This window comes from Callithrix jacchus, chromosome 18, assembly GCF_049354715.1.
Source record: "Callithrix jacchus isolate 240 chromosome 18, calJac240_pri, whole genome shotgun sequence".
NCBI lineage: Eukaryota > Metazoa > Chordata > Mammalia > Primates > Cebidae > Callithrix > Callithrix jacchus.
Window position 1 is genome coordinate 11,301,198 of NC_133519.1, and position 17,407 is coordinate 11,318,604.

Consider the following 17,407-nt stretch of genomic DNA (forward strand, 5'->3'; position numbering starts at 1 on the left):
CACAGTGTATTCTTTTTTTTTTTTTTTTTTGAGACAGGGTCTTGCTCTGTTGCCCAGGCTGAAGTGCAGTGGTGCGACCTCAGCTCAGTGCACCTCCCTACCTGGTTCAAGCGATTCTCCCACCTCACCCTCCCAAGTAGCTGGAGTTACAGGAGTGTGCCACCATGCCCGGCTAATTTTTGGTTTTATTTTGTAGAGACGAGGTCTCATCCTGTTGCCCAGGCGGATCTTGAATTCCTGGGCTCAAGTGATCCTCTTGTTTTGGCCTCTGTTCTGGGATTACAGGCATGAGCCACCATGCCCGGCCCAGATTCCTTTTTTTATTCTGGGCTTAAGATTCAGTTCACCGGTTCTGGCTGTGTGAATGGGTATATCACGACTTCACAAGTCCCGCTTTCCTCTTTACGGAACGGGTCGAATAATGCCTGAGCAGTCACATGGGGCTGCTCTGAGGACTATAGATGCAAGAAACCCTGTGTTCACTGATATATTCGCGTGGGCTTTTTGATAATGATCCGAAAGAAACATGAGGATTATGAATTCTCGGCCCCGCGCGGTGGCTCACGCCTGTAATCCCAGAACTTTGGGAGGCCGACGCGGGCCGATCACCTGAGATCAGGAGTTCGAGACCAGCTTGGCCAACATGGTGATATCCCGGTCTCTACTAAAAACACAAAAAGTTAGCCGGGCGTGATGGCAGGCGCCTGTAATCCCAGCCACTCGGGAGGCTGAGGCACAAGAATCGCTTGAACCCGGGAGGCCTCGGAGGTTGCAGTGAACCGAGATCGCGCCACTGCACTCCAGCCTGGGCGACAGAGTGAGACTCTGTCTCAGGGAAAAAAAAAATTGTGACGTCTCGCTCAGAATCAGCGTCTTTAAGTGGCCACCTCCCCACCCCACCCCCATGCCTCCCTCCTCCTTGAACTGTGTGTTAGAGCACTGCGATCTGGTCCAAACTCCACGGAGATGTGTTGCGAAACGACGTGGGGCAATTCCAACTCTTCGTCTGGGTCGCCACCTAGGATTACTGCACTTTCAGTTACGACCTCATCAACATGGCTGTTGGAAGTCGCCTACAGGAAAAAGAAGTGACACTGAAGGATCACTTCCGCTTCCGTTGGCGCAAGCGCTTTCATTTTTTTCTGCTACCGTGACTAAGATGGAAGCGTTTTTGGGGTCGCGGTCCGGACTTTGGGCTGGGGGTCCGGCCCCAGGACAGTTTTACCGCATTCCGTCCACTCCTGATTCCTTGATGGATCCGGCGTCCGCGCTCCACAGAGGTCCGATCACGCGGACCCAGTAAGTTCTCGGCGCTTTCACTTGCGAAGGGGGAGGGATCGTTGGTCCTGGTGCTGCCCGGCGGGTTTTGAGAGCCCGGGAAGGTGAGGCGGGGACCCCGGAGGCGCGCGAACATACGGGAGTTACGGGCGCGGAGTCCTGGAGAATACAGAATCATTGAAAGTAATTACAGAAAATCAGAAGCGGAGCCCAGTGCGCGGAAAGGCGGCGCAGGCCATCTCCCCGCTCAGCTCCCACCATTCTCTCTCCAGAAACCCCATGGTGACCGGGACCTCAGTCCTCGGCGTTAAGTTCGAGGGCGGAGTGGTGATTGCCGCGGACATGCTGGGATCCTACGGCTCCTTGGCTCGTTTCCGCAACATCTCTCGCATTATGCGAGTCAACAACAGTACCATGCTGGGTGCCTCTGGGGACTACGCTGATTTCCAGTATTTGAAGCAAGTTCTCGGCCAGATGGTGTAAGTCATCCAGAGAACGGGAGAGTGGTTCCCAAGTAGGGAGGATAGTCCCTGTTTTTCATTCCCTTCGACGGCATGGGGGTACTTGATGTTGCAACGGGGCACTGGGAGAATTGTTGGGGGTGGCTGATCCAAGAGTGTTTGCAATAAAGTTTTTGGCATTAGGAGGTGTAAAATGGGGGAAGGTGTGGTAACTTCTTTTGGGGATGGGTGGAGATCCGGATTTAAGTCTCTCCCTTTTCTCACAACCAATTCCTTTTAAGGATTGATGAGGAGCTGCTGGGAGATGGACACAGCTATAGTCCTAGAGCTATTCATTCATGGCTGACCCGGGCCATGTACAGCCGGCGGTCGAAGATGAACCCTCTGTGGAACACCATGGTCATCGGAGGCTATGCTGATGGAGAGAGGTTCATACGAATACAAATAACCTATTTCCTTTACCACCCAAACTAGTGCCTGTGTAGTATCTCTTGTCTCTTTTCCCCAAGTGAATCCCACTTTAACTTAGGCCCCATGGTCCCCTTCTTCAGCTAAGATGAACCTAAGGTGAAATGAGTTTTGACCCATTGTGTCCTGTTAGCTTCCTCGGTTATGTGGACATGCTTGGTGTAGCCTACGAAGCCCCTTCACTGGCCACTGGTTATGGTGCATACTTGGCTCAGGTAAGCAGTGAGTTGAGAGGCGGGAGCAAGGGGAGACAAAAGGGAAAATGTATTAGTGGTTGCTTATTTTTCTCCTGAAGTTCTGAAATGACAGGCTGGGATCCCTGCTGCTGGGCAGATGGTTTTCTTTGTAGTCTGGGGGCTGTAGGTGTTGACACTTAAGATTCCAGTGACGAGATGGCATGTCTGGGACTCGGTAGACATGCAAAGAGAGGACACCCTAGAACTTCCCCTTCAAGTGGCTTTTAGCTTATTATTAGTAAGCAGAGTTCATTCTGCAAGAGGTAGAATGTCATCTTTTCACTCTTTAATGCTTTTTATACCATTGACTTGAGACAACTAGCTTGTTATTCAGCCCAGTATCTCCCATGGTTCCCCTCCCAATCTCTCTAGCCTCTGCTGCGAGAAGTTCTGGAGAAGCAGCCAGTGCTGAGCCAGACCGAGGCCCGAGAGCTAGTAGAACGCTGCATGCGAGTGCTGTACTACCGAGATGCCCGTTCTTACAACCGGGTGAGGAATGTGCTGGGAACCTAATTGGCAGACTCTTGGATACTTGCAATCCCTGGGTCTCTATGCTTTGAAGAACAGATTGCCTCACTTGTGCGACTATTTTCAGATTGGGGAAGACCTCCACCTGACCTTTAAGGACATAAGGGGTGGGCATTACTGAATGCTCTGCTTTCTTCCAGTTTCAAATTGCCACTGTAACTGAAAAAGGTGTTGAAATAGAGGGACCACTGTCTGCAGAGACCAACTGGGATATTGCCCACATGATCAGGTGAGTCTTAGGAAAAAAACTGGTAGCAGATTTTGGGAGCTCTTTGGCTTGCACTGAACTGGACTTTTCTGGGAGGCTCACCCAGGAAAACTGTCTGGATGGGAGAGGGTTTTGGTTGGACAGTGCAGCTATTTTTGGGAATTGATCCCTTTAGGCTTCACAATTTTATTATTCTTTCTTTTTTAGTGGCTTTGAATGAAATACAGATGCATTATCCAGAACGGAAGTTGTACCCTACTTTTAACTTTAAACTTGGCTGGTTCAGACTCTTCTTTTGTAAACTAAATAAATTCTTCAAAATACTTGCTGAGTAGTTTTTGTCTGACTGTGTCACAAGTGCAGAACTGCTGAGTAGTGCCGTGTGGCATCTCCCTCCCTGGTCGGAGAACCCTGAGGCTCTTGTAGCAAATACAGAATTCTCTGCACAGTACAGAAAGACCCACTAGCATCTTCCTTTGGGGCTATATTAGAAGCAGCTTCCTATAGAAGCCAGATTTAATTTTTATGTGCTAACTGGCTTTTGTGTTCAAATTTTTCTCCCAAATCTTCCCCTACTGCAATGTATTATCAAAGAATACAGATTTCTTAATGTTGGCTGTGGTTTTCATTGAAATGCCATCTTAGAGACCGTCTAGTAGAGCTGCTCTGCATCAGGTTGCCATCCCTGGAATGGTTCTAAACCTGAATATTTTAGAGACAAGGTCTCATTCTGTTGCCCAGGCTGGAGTGCAGGGGCATGATCATAGCTCACTGCAGCCTTGAATTCCTGGGCTCAAGCAACTTCCCGCCTCAGCCTCCCAAGTGCTGGGATTACTGGCATGAGCCATCATGCTCAGCCTGAATTTTTTTTGTTAATTTCAGCCCAAATTTTTAAAATGAACACTGTAGGTGAGTCTGACATGTATCCTCTCCAAACTTCAGCAAATTAAAAGTATTATAGAAATTCAGTGAGAGCTGAAGGGAAAACCAAACCATCCCTCCATTTACATTGTCCATAACAACAAACTCATAAAGCAAATGAAAACCATGAGCTTTCAATCTGACACCTCAACACATTCAGTCTCAACACAGAAAATAGTCAATAAATACATGTTTATTGATTAAACTGAATTATAAAAAACAAAAAAAAAAAGTTTCCTTCTACTACTAAGCCATGCAGGCAGAGTCCACAAAGACAACTTCCTGGCCAAAACCCAGCTGATCCACTGTTAAGATCTTAAAAAAAATTACCCATCAAGAAAGTCAATCGTGTGCAGAGGACAGGAACCCCAGCTCTGCTAAGGCTGTGGCTGCTGCGGAGACTACCAAAGGGTAGGATTAGGTTGTTGTAGATAGAATTGACCAAATCATAGTTCTTGAACTTTCTCAAAGGCAAAGGCTGACTTCAAAGTCCACAGTCTGTCGATAAAATGGCATCAGGCAAAAAGCTGGGGAAGAGAAGCCCAGATGGATCCTCGGTGGTTTTCAGATGTCAGGGATTCACAAAGCTGGCCAAGTTGCTTCTGGAAGGGACATTTCCAGTTCACTATATTATAGTGTGCTGGGGGGGGGGGGGCGCGGCGGTGGAGGGGAGCGAAAAACAAAAAAAGCAGGGTGGGGTGGGAGAAATGGGTGGTAACAAATGTCACACCTGCACCACCAGGCCCATCACATCTTGAGCATCCCCGTCTGTGAAAGCCTATTAAACAGGGTCACCTAGAAAAAAAACAAGTTTATAAATCCATTTCCCCTCATTTTATTAAATGTTCCACTTATGTACATTTTAAAGACGAACCATTTACAAGCTTGTGCAGGTTGCCTCCTTGGCTCACAGGAGGGGAACAATGCTGAAAGCCTCAGGATAAACAGAAGACTTGGTTTTTTGCTCCTTTTCTCTGTATGGTACAGTACATTTTGGTTTATAACCATGAGTACATACAATAAAAAAAATCCCTCATGCAAACTGTAGAAAATTTTCTTTCCTTGATGCTGGCAGTGAAAAGTAAAGATTCATGTCATTTGTGCGCATCCCTGTGTGCAGCTTCTTCCTGTTAGATCCTTCTCTAAGCATGAAGAGAAGTAGGGGAAAAGCCACAGAGTACACTGGATTTCAACAAAGGGTCTTGTCTTTCTAAAGCTCAACACTTAACTTCTTGAACAATTAGCTCGTGGCTGTAGGCCCAGTGATCCCTTCGATAAGCATGCTCTCCATTTGACAGGATGAAGTACAATAAAGCAGGGACTGCCCCTGGGGGCTGGCAGGATGAACACTCGAACTGGGAATGGCTGCCACCCTAAATCTGTTGGATCACCCTCAGTACCTCTTGTTAATAACACCTGTATGATCCTCTGTCCAGAGTGATGGATGGTGTGAGAATGGGGGAAGGGGCTAAGGATCACAAGTGCAAAAAATATTGTTTATGTCATGTTTTGGAGGGAGGGTGGTGAGGAAAAGACAAATCTAGTCATTCTGGATAATTAAATGTGGTTTCATGCATTTTTAAAGCCACAATTTTCTATCTAGGGTTGCTGTAGAAACCAACATCTCTGGAGAGGGAAGGAAAGAAAAGGAGAAGAGAGTTCAGTGGGATTTTTTTTTTTCCATTTTCATTTTTATATAAAAGTGTTAAGACCACAATGAAAAAAGTTTTTTATCCATATATATAATAAACCAGTTTGTGAGCTACATAATTTGTCTTTCCCATCTTCAGAAATGTTCTCACATTGACAATGATTAGATAGCATCATGCCCAAAGACATCGGCCACACAGTAAAACAAACAAAAAAACCCAGAAGTACTATGATACAATTGAGGTAAAAGGGGAAACAAAAAAATTGAACATTCGCCCACAAATAATTTTTTTTTTCTTTTTCTTAATTTTGTCAGAAAAATACCAAACACAGTGATTTAAATTTAAAAAAAAAAGTCACAAAAACCTGTTTTTAGCAGAAGTAAATGACCAATGGGCCAGCTCCTTGGCTCAGACGTGATCACTATTGGTTTTCCTAATTAACAAATCCACAGGGAAGTGTAAGTCAATGTCAGGGGCGAGTGGTGGTGTAAAATTATAAAATATAAACCAAATACCCCACCTGGTATGCCCCCTTTTCCCAAAACCCCTTTACCCTCCCTCACACGTTCCCACCCCTACTTCACACCCCGTCATGACCCAACACTCAAATCTCCATCAGATCTAGGTCAGCTTCTTCAAAGCCATAGAAAGACTCGGTCTCACTTTCACCCTCAAAGAGCTGGTGAAGGCTTTCAGGCTCAATTGTCTCTTCAGGAGATGATCTGGGTCGTGGAGTGGAAGACTCAGAATGTTCCCCACTCAGCTTCAGCTGCTCCTCTAGGGAGGCAATTAACTCCTCCTGCATGTCAGCATTTCTTGTAGGTGAGTTAATGTTGCCATCAGGGCCAGGAAGAACACTAGCCACCAGGAAGGAGCGCTGAACTAGCTCTGGACAGTCCCCAATGACACCTAGCACTTCACCCAGCCAGACAAGCACCAGCTGAAGCAGGACATCAGAATCACATGCAGTATCTGCCATTTCCCGAGCCTGCTCCTTCCACTTTTTATGCAGGAAGTTCTTGACAGTTCTTTTGATGCATACATCTAATGGCTGGATTTTAGAGCTACAGCCTGCTGGGACCACTGCAGGCAAAGTGCTAGAGGCACTAAGGATAGCCAGCACCTCTTCTGACAAGTGAGCACGATGACAGTCCATCACAAGCATGCCTTTGCTGCGCTGGCAAGCCGTGTGCTTCTGCCACACTCGAGTTGACCACAGCTCCATGATCTCATCATCACTGTAACCACTCTCCTTTGCCTCTAGCAAAATGGAGTCTGGCACATTAGCAGGCTGATCCATCTGCCCTCTGTAGAAAACCAGGGTGGGCAGGACAGTGCCGTCTGCCAGAATGGCCAGGACTACATCACACCAAGGTTCCCCTGTGCCCACTGTCTGCAGGGCATTCTCCTTTCGGTCATCACTGCTCAGCACCTCTGTATCCAGGAACAAGGAAATCTCATCAATAGCCACAATCATAGACAAGGGTAAGTCCTGGTTGTGAATCTGCCGTTGCACAAATTCAATGAAGAGTCCTGCATTCTCTGCCACATCCTTAGGTAGGCTGTGGGCCACAGCTCGCCGGGCATGGGGAGTCAGGTGGTGCCGCAGCATGAAACGCACAGCCCACTCATAGGAGATCTTAAACCCCCCTTCCAAAGAACGTCCTATCTTGGTGGCCTTCTGGAACAAGGTCTCCTCGTTTACAGGTAGCTGTTGCTCTCGCTGAGTTAGCACCCACTCAGCCAGTTTCTCTTCTGCCTCAAAGCTCAGATATTTGCCCTCTAGATTCTCCGCCTGGGAGGCCTGGAAACGTCGAAGCCAACGCCGAATCCGTCGCTGGGGATTTCGGAAGTGTTCAGCTGCCTGTTCTGTATTGCAGCATAGAGCAAACAGTACTACTCGAAGCTTCTTCACAGACAGCTGCTCCTTTTTGCCAACTCCACCACTACCACCGCCGCCTGATGCTGGCTCAGGTTCCTGGGTGACTAGGCTCCCTTCATCCTGATCATCAACATTCAGACATTCGGCTCCCTCTGTAGCCAAGGGTGGAAGGGCTGAAGGCTGTGGGTGAGTCGGGGTTGGTGGTGGGGTTGCAGTTGAGGCTGGTGATGGGAGTGCTGGGGCCAGTGGAGTTGGTGGCTCTTCAGGCTCGGCTGGGGTGGCCCCCGCAGACTTCACAGCAGCAGCTTTGTTAGTGGGGAAGGAAGGAGGAGGGTGCATATTCTTCACGTTCCGGTCATGCACTCGGTCACGAGTCTGGCCGTGCCTAAATGGGTGAGGAGCAAAGAGAAGAGGATAAATCTCAGTTCAACTAGGGAACTGAAATAATAATGTAATAATAATAATAACACACACTGCAAACCAGAAATTAACTTGTGAGGTGAGAGTTTTCGTTACCTTGAGTGAGCTATCCAAGTGAGTCCTATGGAAAATCAAACAATAAAAAAAGTTAGCTCAGTGAAGAAATAAGCTTTCCAAAGACAGTGCCCTGGGATTTCAACCTACTACATACAAGTATGCCATTCACAGTGCCCAACTTTCCCAGTCTTATATAAACTTCAGGCTGGAAGGTTTCTAATTTGGTACAGTATATCTCAAGAGTGAACGGGTGGGGCCAGGTAGGCATGCTCCTGACGCATACAGTACGTCCTGTATCTTTTTTCCTCCTCTTGCTCAGCTAATTCCCATCCCTCCTACATACCCCGTGGCAGGATGCTGCTGGATCTGTGAGAGGGGTTGAATACCAAATGCTTGGCCATAGCATCGCCCACAGAGGTAACAAAGGCACACGAAGTGCAGGCCAGCTTGGTTCCACTAAAAGAGAGAATCAAGAATATATAAGATAAATACAGCAGTGACACTTGAGACCATTAAGCTTTGAGGCTTAAGAAAAGGAATGCCCTCCCAAATTTCTCTTTTTTCTAAAATTAATTCACATAACCACCTCCCCAAATAATGAAAAGAATTTCATGTAAAAACCTGAAAAATTTAAAAAAAAAAGGGAAAACAAAACAAAACAACAACAAAAAACCCTGAAAAATTAAGATGTTTCCAGTAAGTTTTTTCTTACCTCACAGAATTTTTAAACAAAGCCAAATACTTGGGGCTTTTCCGTGGAACATGATTGCTGAGAAAGACAAAGAAGTGGTTTGAGTTATAGAGCGCTGCTGGCTAAGCTAGAGATCACCAGCCAGTGACAACGCCCCCAACAAGAGACCCTTCTTCAGTGCATCCTATTCTCAACCTAAGCCAGTTTTCCTGTCACTGTGCTTCTTAAACTTCAATGTGCATACAAATCACCTGAGGATCTATTATAATTCACATCCTGATTCAGTAGACTTAGGGTGGGGCTGAGAGTCAGAATTTCTTTTTTTTTTTTTGAGACGGAGTTTCGCTCTTGTTACCCAGGCTGGAGTGCAATGGCGCGATCTCGGCTCACCGCAGCCTCCGCCTCCTGGGTTCAGGTAATTCTCCTGCCTCAGCCTCCTGAGTAGCTGGGATTACAGGCACGCACCACCATGCCCAGCTAATTTTTTGTATTTTTAGTAGAGACGGGGTTTCACCATGTTGACCAGGATGGTCTCGATCTCTTGACCTTGTGATCCACCCGCCTCGGCCTCCCAAAGTTCTGGGATTACAGGCTTGAGCCACCGTGCCTGGCCCGAGTCAGCATTTCTAACAAGCTCCCACCTAATACTGCTGGTCCTTGAGTAGCAAGGTCCTGTGAAATTAGAGCACAGACCATCAAAACCAAAAAATAAAGCCACTCACTCTGCTAGGAGAGAAGAACAAATAGCTCTAAGAGTTGAAGGAGGAAACATTAGGAACAGGGAAGAAAATGAAATGAGTGCTCAAGAATCTGGCCAGGGCCAGGCACGGTGGCTCCTCGAGCACTTTGGGAGGCCACGGCGGGTGGATCACCTCAGCTCAGGGGTTTGAGACAAGCCTGGCCAACTTGGTGAAATCCCGTCTCTACTAAAAATGCAAAAAAAAATTAAGCCAGGTGTGGTGGTGCACACCTGTAATCCCAGCTACTAGGGAGGCTGAGACAGGAGAATCAGTTGAACCCAGGAGGCAGAGGTTGCAGTGAGCCGAGATTGTGCCACTGCACTCCAGCCTGGGAAGAGAACAAGACCCTGTCTCTAACCAAAAAAAAAAAAAAAAAAAAAAAAAAGAATCTGAACTTTTTTTTTTTTTTTGAGACAGAGTTTTACTCTTGTTACCCAGCCTGGAGTGCAATGGCATGATCTTGGCTCACTGCAACCTCTGCCTCCTGGGTTCAAGCAATTCTCCTGCCTCAGCCTCCCGAGTAGCCAGATTACAGGCACGCGCCACCATGCCCAGCTAATTTTTTTGTATTTTTAGTAGAGACGGTGTTTCACGTTGTTGACCAGGATGGTCTCGATCTCTTGACCTCGTGATCCACCCGCGTCGGCCTCTCAAAGTGCTGGGATTATAGGCGTGAGAAGAATCTGAACTCTCAAGCTGAAACATTGGTTGAAACAACTTACTTGATCATGTGGTTGGCATAAGCTCGAGAGCAGCAGGTGCTATAGCGACACAGAGAGCAGTGCACATAAGTAGGGAAATGATTAGGGAAGTCTGGAATCTCGAAGCTGCACTCCAGGCATGTCTGCCGGCCCATGACACTCCTGTAGGGAAGAAAAGGAGAATTCTCATTACTGCCTCAGGGTTCCCCAAAATGTAGGATTTTCAGACAAGAAATTCTGCTAAAAAGCTACCAGATCGCATTGTGTATCAGGAATAATTCTGCCCACCCAGCCCCCCACCGCCCAGCACTTAGAAGAAGGCGCTGACATTTTCCTAACAGCTCTCTTCTGGATGCTGCGCTGGACAGGGGGATAAAGGAAGACAGGCAGAGGGTCCGTTGAGGAGGCCAGTGGTGCTGCCTCCTGCAAGGCGCTGGGAGGTGTATCATTAGAGGATACAGGAACAGTTCGTGGCTGCCCTCGGGAAGCCCGGATTGTCACCTGAGAGTCAAGGGAAGGAACAATGAGATATCACCCACACTAAATTTCAGAATACTGAAAATCTCTATTCCTCCCTCCCTAAGCCTATAAAAGACACTGGCAAACCCTTTACCTTGGTGCCTGGTTTCAAGCCCTCCAGCTGCTTGGGTTTACGGAAGGTTTTATGGTGTTGAAGCTTGTGTTCAATTTTGTCCTTGGCAAAGAGAAACTGCAGCCGGCATTTGTTGCAGTGATAAACGTTTCTCTTCTGAAGTGGGGGAGGGGAGGTAAAAAGAGACAAAAATCCCTTAAAGGTTCCTAATAAATCTTCTTTGAGAAGTAAGCAGATAAATGCCAACCACATCATTCTTCCCCGCTTTCTGTTAATAATAAGAGAGTAAGAAAGAAATACACAACATGACCACAAAACCTACCACTGAGAATCATCACCTCCCATGATCCCAAAGAAAGATGGATTCCAGGCCCGGATGACCAAGTTCTCAAACCATCCTTTCCTGACTTATTTTAGCAATCTGAATGAGTGATGTAACCTCTATTTGTATAATATCTTTACACTGCTGACAATTAGACATTCTCCTGGACATTCTTCTTTTTTTAAAGAAAGATAACGTACACAGTAAATAAAAGTCAAACGTTTTTTTCTGTACTCTTCCAAGTTTGCCTTCAACTCTGACACTCAGTCCCTTTCCACAGAAACAACTTATTACCAGTTCCTGAGCATGCTTTCATGGGCAGTCTATACATATATCACAAATACATTCATATCCAATCATGACCTGCCTCGCTATCCCCCTTCCTTTTTTTTTTTTTGAAGACAGGGTCTCTCTTTGTTGCCCAGGCTGGAGTGCAGTGGCATGCTCATAGCTCACTGCAGCCTCAACCTCACAGCCTCCCAAGTAGCTGGGACTACAGCATGTGCCATTACGCCCAGCTACTTTTTGTATTTTTTTGTAGAGATGAGATGTCACCATGTTGCCCAGGCTGGTCTTCAACTCCTGGGCTCAAGTGATCTACCTGTCTCGGCCTCCCAAAGTGCTGGGATTACAGGCGTGAGCCACTGTGCCTGGCCCCCACTTTTTTCCCTTTCCTTTTTTAAAGAGATGTTGTCTCACCATGTTGCCCAGCCTGGACTCCGTACCTCCTGGGCTCAACTGATCCTCCTACCTCAGGCCCTCTTCTTTTTCTCCTTTTAACACAAACGACAGCACTTGTCAATACTTTGCTGTTTTCCCACTTACACATCAGTATATACAGATACGTCTCCTGGTGAGAACATTTTGAGGATTCGGTCTGCCTAGTATTGAAGTCCTTTGAAAGTAAGACCCATGTCTAGGATTTTCTTTAGTAGGGTAACACAGCTCTGCAAGCTTTGGCAGAGAGGCAATTTCCATGCCCCTGTTTGGAAACACATTTGTGGTAGACAATCAGTAGGCACTGCTGTGCAAAGGAGACTATGAGCATAATGGGGTGCGTGCGTATGTGTGAGGATTAAGCACACATGCACCCATCTTGTTCTCCATTTTGAATCCTATTATATACTTCTCATTCTCCTCTAGTGGCTCTCTTCTTGTCTAAAACAAAGTCATACCTTTTCATCTCATAAAAAAAATAAAAGCAACAACAAAAATTTTTTTTTGAGACTGATTCTCACTCTGTCACCCAGGCTGAAGTACAGTAGTGCAGCGCAATCTTGGCTCACTGCAACCTCCACCTCCCAGGTTCAAGCGATTCTCCTGCCTCAGCCTTCTGAGTAGCTGGGATTACAGGTGCCCGCCACTACGCCCAGCTTATTTTTTATATTTTTAGTAGAGACAGGGTTTTACCATGTTGGCCAGGCTGGTCTCAAACTCCTGACCTCATGATTTGCCCACCTCGGCCTCCCACAGTGCTGGGATTACAGGCGTGAGCCACCACGCCCAGCCTCAAATAATTCTCTGCCACTTCTTCCTCTGGATTTTCCACCCTGGGTCCTCCTTTTCTGTTGTTGTTGTTGAGACAGTTTCACTCTTTTGCCCAGGCTGGAGTGCTGTGGTGCAATCTCGGCTCACTGCAACCTCCGCCTTCTGGTTTCAAACAATTCTCCTGCCTCAACCTCCTGAGTAGGTGGGATTATAGGTGCCTGCCACCACACCCAGCTAATTTTTGTTATTTTTAGTAGAGACGGGGTTTCACCATGTTGGGCAGACTGGTCTTAAACTCCTGACCTCGTGATCGACCTGCCTCAGCTCCCTGAAGTGCTGGGATTACACTCCCCAACCCCGTTTTTTTGAGGTCGAGTTTCACTCTTGTTGCCCAGGCTGGAGTGCAATGGCAGGATCTCGGCTCACTGCAACCTCTGCCTCCTGGGTTCAAGTGATTCTCCTGCCTCAGCCTCCTGAGTAGCTGAGATTACAAGCATGCATACCATGTCTAGCTAATCTTGTGTTTTTTGTAGAGACAGGGTTTTACCATGTTAGTCAGGCTGGTCTCAAACTCCTGTCCTCATGTGACCCGCCCGCCTCAGCATCCTAAAGTGCTGGGATTACGGGCGTAGGCCATAACGCCCAGTCTTACACTCCCTTTTTATAAGTAAACTTCTTTAAATATATCATCTTCATTTCTTTACCTCTCACTGATTTGTTCTGCTGAAATCTGACTTCCACCCTATGAGTCAATGAAATGGCTCTCATCAATGCTGCTAACTTAAAGGCCTGTTTCTGAATCTCCATCTTGCTTGACACCTTCCTGTAACATACGACATTTTCATCACATCCTTTTCTTTAAAATACCTTCTTCTCCCCAGTTTCCTTAATGTTCAGTGTCTTCTGGTTTTCCTCCTAGTACTATGGTGCTTGCTTTATAGAAAAGAGGCTTCAAATATCCTAAGCCTTCTCTTATTCTCAACAGGGTTGGGGGCCCATGGCACTTAAGTTCAAAATCTACGGGGTTTATATAATGCTGATTCCTAAATATGTTTTCTACAACCCAGGGTTCTCTCCTGGACTTCAGATCCATCATCTAACAGCTACACTTCACATCCTACTGCTAACTCACAATACCCAAACTCATGATCTCCCCACTCACAAATATACTTTCTCTATTGTTTCTATCTCAGCAAACAGTTCCCTCATTCACCCAACTGCCCAAGACCAAATCTTAGGCACTGTTCTTTTTTTTTTTTTATTTTTGAGACAGAGTTTTGTTCTTGTTACCCAGGCTGGAGCGCAATGGTGCGATCTCAGCTCACTGCAACCTCCGCCTCCTGGGTTCAGGCAACTCTCCTGCCTCAGCCTCCTGAGTAGCTGGGATTACAGGCATGTGCCACCATGCCCAGCTAATTTTTTGTATTTTTAGTAGAGACGGGGTTTCACCATGTTGACCAGGATGGTCTCAATCTGTTGACCTCGTGATCCACCCGCCTCGGCCTCCCAAAGTGCTGGGATTACAGGCTTGAGCCACCGCGCCCGGCCAGGCACTGTTCTTAATTATTCCACTGCTACCTTCACCTAATCCATCTCTATATCATAAATATCACAAATATTCTGAATATCTCTAAACTTTACCCTTTCTTCATTTCAAAACCAAGAGCCACTACCATCTCTCACCTAAACTACTGAAAAAAGTCTTCTAGCTAGTTTCCCTGACTGGAGTCTTCATCTCCTTTAATCCATTCTCCACAGTGCAGGCAGTATAAAATCTTAACTAAAAGTAAATCTAAACACATCATTCCAGGGCTTAAAACCCCTTTAATGGCTTCCCAATGACTTCTTTTCATGGCTAAAAGATCCTTTATGATCGGTCCCTGCCTAACTTCCAATCCCTCTGTCACTTATACCATACCCTGTCCATCTCTCAATTTCCTGAACCTCCATAATCTTGCTTTGTGCCTTGGGCACACTGCTCTCCTCCATCTTATTTCATCTGGCTCATTCTTCTTCATCCCTCAGGGATTGAACAACATTGCTTACTAGGCGCCCAGAACACCTATGTGATTTTCTATATCCTATACTTCCCCCAACATAGTACTCTTCATGCTTTATTGTAGTTTTCCTTGTTTCCCACTAAATCTCTGGCAACTAGACTACTACATGGCACATAAATGAGTTCAATAAATTTTTGCAAACATATGCATATTATAATCTCTGCCCAAATTATTTGCCTAGCTCAGCCCTGGCCCCAGCATCCATGTTTTGAAAAAAAATAAAGAGAATATGGGAATTGCTTGGTGCCTAGTACCTGGTGCCTCATGTAATGCTGTTGGAATGCATTGCCATTTTTGAAGACCTTCAGGCAATAAGGGCAGAGCAGATGCCGGGTATCCTCATGGATCATCCGAAAATGGACATCTACCTCAGAGTAGAGTGAGGAGCGGTATTGACACACCTGAGTCACATAAGAGGGAAAATAAGGCTAAGAATGAGTGAACAACTGAGAAGCCTTAAAAAAAAAAAAGTAGGAACAAAAATTTTAAATAAAAAAAGAGTTTTCCCAATTGCATAGAGATCAAATTATTTTTCTGACTTTGTAATGCTGGGCTACGTTTGTGATAGATTTGGCTATTACTTTAAAAACAGGAAAGGACAGCAAAGTCTGAGAACAATCCATGTTCTGTAACTAAGAAAAATAAAGGCTTTTCTGTGATTTCCAAAGAGCACGTTCAGAAGACAGCCGCTCCCTTAGAATATGCACATGTTCTCAGGCTACTTTTATGTTCTCCTCCTGCATGGAAACCCTGAAGGCAAACCGTGTTTACTCTTTCTTCAGTACCTACTCAGAGTTCCTAAACTAAGTGTATGTAGGAGGTATTCAGCAATATTCATTAGTGGATTCTTTGTATTCTGCCTGAGAGCAAAACGGCTAAAACTCCCTGGAGAAAGGCAATACCTGGCAAACATAAGGCATCTCCCCAGGCTTATGAGTATCCTTCATATGCTGGAGAAACAGTGGCTCACTTTCAAACGCCCACTCACAGATCTTGCACTTGGCTGTAAGAAGAAAAGTAATCAATAAATCCACTTGAAAAGAAGACGAAAGTCCTGCTGACTCACAATCTTTACTTTCTCTGACTCCTTTATTTTCATTTTTAACAGTCAGTAAAATCATAGGTCCCTTCTATTCTTTCTTTAAATGGCTCCACCTTAACATCTGTGTTGTTGGTAACTTTATATAGGTAGCTCAGACTTCTTTCCAAAGGTTCCTTCTAGAGCTTATCTACAAGACATTTTAAATTGGTTACCAATTCTAATGTAATTCAGCATCCTCTTGGCTTACCACTGTTTCCCTTTTTACTTTCCCCATTTCTTCCTGAGCTCAAAATTTAGGCACTATCTTGGACTCCAAACCCTGTATTCTGCCACCATTATTTCAAACTGCATGTAGGAACTGTCGCTTCTCTATTCTTACAGGCAAAAACTTGGTAGTAGCCCATATGACTTCCTGCTGCTAATCAGCTGGCCTCTAATACCTTCTACTCTCTTTGAAATGGTCCATTTTGTCAAGCTTATGAGATAAAATTTTATGATACAAATTAACAAAAATTTTGTCAAGCTTATGAGACAATTTTTGGTAATTTCATGTTGGCCTGTCTGGTCTTGAACTCCTGACCGCAAGTGATCTACCTGTCTTGGCCTCCCAAAGTGCTGGGATTGCAGGTGTGAGCCACTGTGCCCAGCCCCCCTCCCCCTTTTTTTAAAGAGACAGAATCTTGCTCTGTTGCCCAGGTTGGAGCATGACCACAGCTCACAGCAGCCCCCTGAGTAGCTAGGACTACAGTGGCACACCGCCCAACTAATTAAATTTTTTTGTAGGGACAGGGTCTTGCCATGTTGCCTTGGCTGGTCTGAAACTCCTGACCTCAAGCAATCTTTTCGTCAATCCACTTCAGCCCTCTCAAAGAATTAGAGGTGTGAGCCAGCGCACTGGCCAAGTTTTGGTAAGAATTTTAATTGCTACTTTATTTTGAATTACACAGTATGGCAAAAAGAGATATATTATTTACATTTTTCTCACTTTAATGGAATTAAAGATAGGAAAACTGGAAGCTTAAAGCTTTGGGCATTTGTTGGACAATGTCTAACCTTCCCTCACCCCTAGGCCCCTGCACCCCAGCCAAAGAACTATAAATAAGGCTGAAATAATTTTTTTTAAACTACCTAGAACCCTGGATTTTTGAGACGGGGTCTCGTCTGTCTCCCAGGCTGGAGTGCAGTGGCTTAATCATGGCCCACTGCAACTTTGACCTCGCAGGCTCAAGCGATCCTCCCACCTCAGCTCCCAAAGTGCCAGAATTATAGGTGTGAGCCACCGTACCTGGCCAAGTAATTCTTTAAAGCAAAACAAACAAAAGCCAGGGGTTCTTAATCTGGGGGTCTATGGAACAGGCCTCAAGGAACCCTGGTGTTCTCCGAAATTATTTGTAAAGGAGTAAAATGTGTATTTTTCTAGGAAGAAGATTCACACATTCCATGTTTATTCTCAAAGGGGTCTGCAACTCCATTTAGAAACACTGTCGAGATGTACATTAGGTGCTATGAGGACACGGACAAATAAGAAATTCTGCCAAAAGGAATGAGGAAAAGCTGCAATAAGATATAAAAGCTGAACTGTCAAAGAAGAATGGGGCTCAGCCAGCCAGAGAGAGGACCAAGAGAAAAGCAGGAGGAAAGGCAAGTAGGTATGAAAGTT

General features: G+C 45.8%; 2 protein-coding genes across 14 annotated transcripts in view; one reads left to right on the forward strand and one right to left on the reverse strand.

Moving 5' to 3' along the window:
* Nucleotides 1–1,133: 1,133 nt before the first annotated feature.
* PSMB4 (proteasome 20S subunit beta 4) lies at nucleotides 1,134–3,500 on the forward strand. The gene is made up of 7 exons (XM_002759918.7): nucleotides 1,134–1,299; nucleotides 1,551–1,757; nucleotides 2,021–2,167; nucleotides 2,341–2,422; nucleotides 2,816–2,932; nucleotides 3,112–3,200; nucleotides 3,387–3,500. The coding sequence occupies exons 1-7, from the start codon at nucleotides 1,160–1,162 to the stop codon at nucleotides 3,397–3,399; spliced, it is 795 nt and encodes a 264-aa protein (XP_002759964.1). The 5' UTR covers nucleotides 1,134–1,159; the 3' UTR covers nucleotides 3,400–3,500.
* A 775-nt stretch (nucleotides 3,501–4,275) lies between these two features.
* Nucleotides 4,276–17,407, reverse strand: part of POGZ (pogo transposable element derived with ZNF domain) — a 59,162-nt gene continuing 46,030 nt past the window's right edge. For all 13 annotated transcript variants that reach the window (XM_035279734.3, XM_035279730.3, XM_035279728.3 and 10 more), the window contains 9 exons: nucleotides 15,608–15,708; nucleotides 14,960–15,106; nucleotides 10,857–10,991; nucleotides 10,572–10,744; nucleotides 10,265–10,405; nucleotides 8,824–8,880; nucleotides 8,455–8,567; nucleotides 8,151–8,175; nucleotides 4,276–8,019 (listed from right to left, as the gene is read on the reverse strand). In XM_035279734.3, the coding sequence (XP_035135625.2) occupies nucleotides 6,357–8,019; nucleotides 8,151–8,175; nucleotides 8,455–8,567; nucleotides 8,824–8,880; nucleotides 10,265–10,405; nucleotides 10,572–10,744; nucleotides 10,857–10,991; nucleotides 14,960–15,106; nucleotides 15,608–15,708 (2,555 nt within the window). In that variant the 3' untranslated portion in view covers nucleotides 4,276–6,356. The remainder of the gene's footprint in view (nucleotides 8,020–8,150; nucleotides 8,176–8,454; nucleotides 8,568–8,823; nucleotides 8,881–10,264; nucleotides 10,406–10,571; nucleotides 10,745–10,856; nucleotides 10,992–14,959; nucleotides 15,107–15,607; nucleotides 15,709–17,407) is intronic.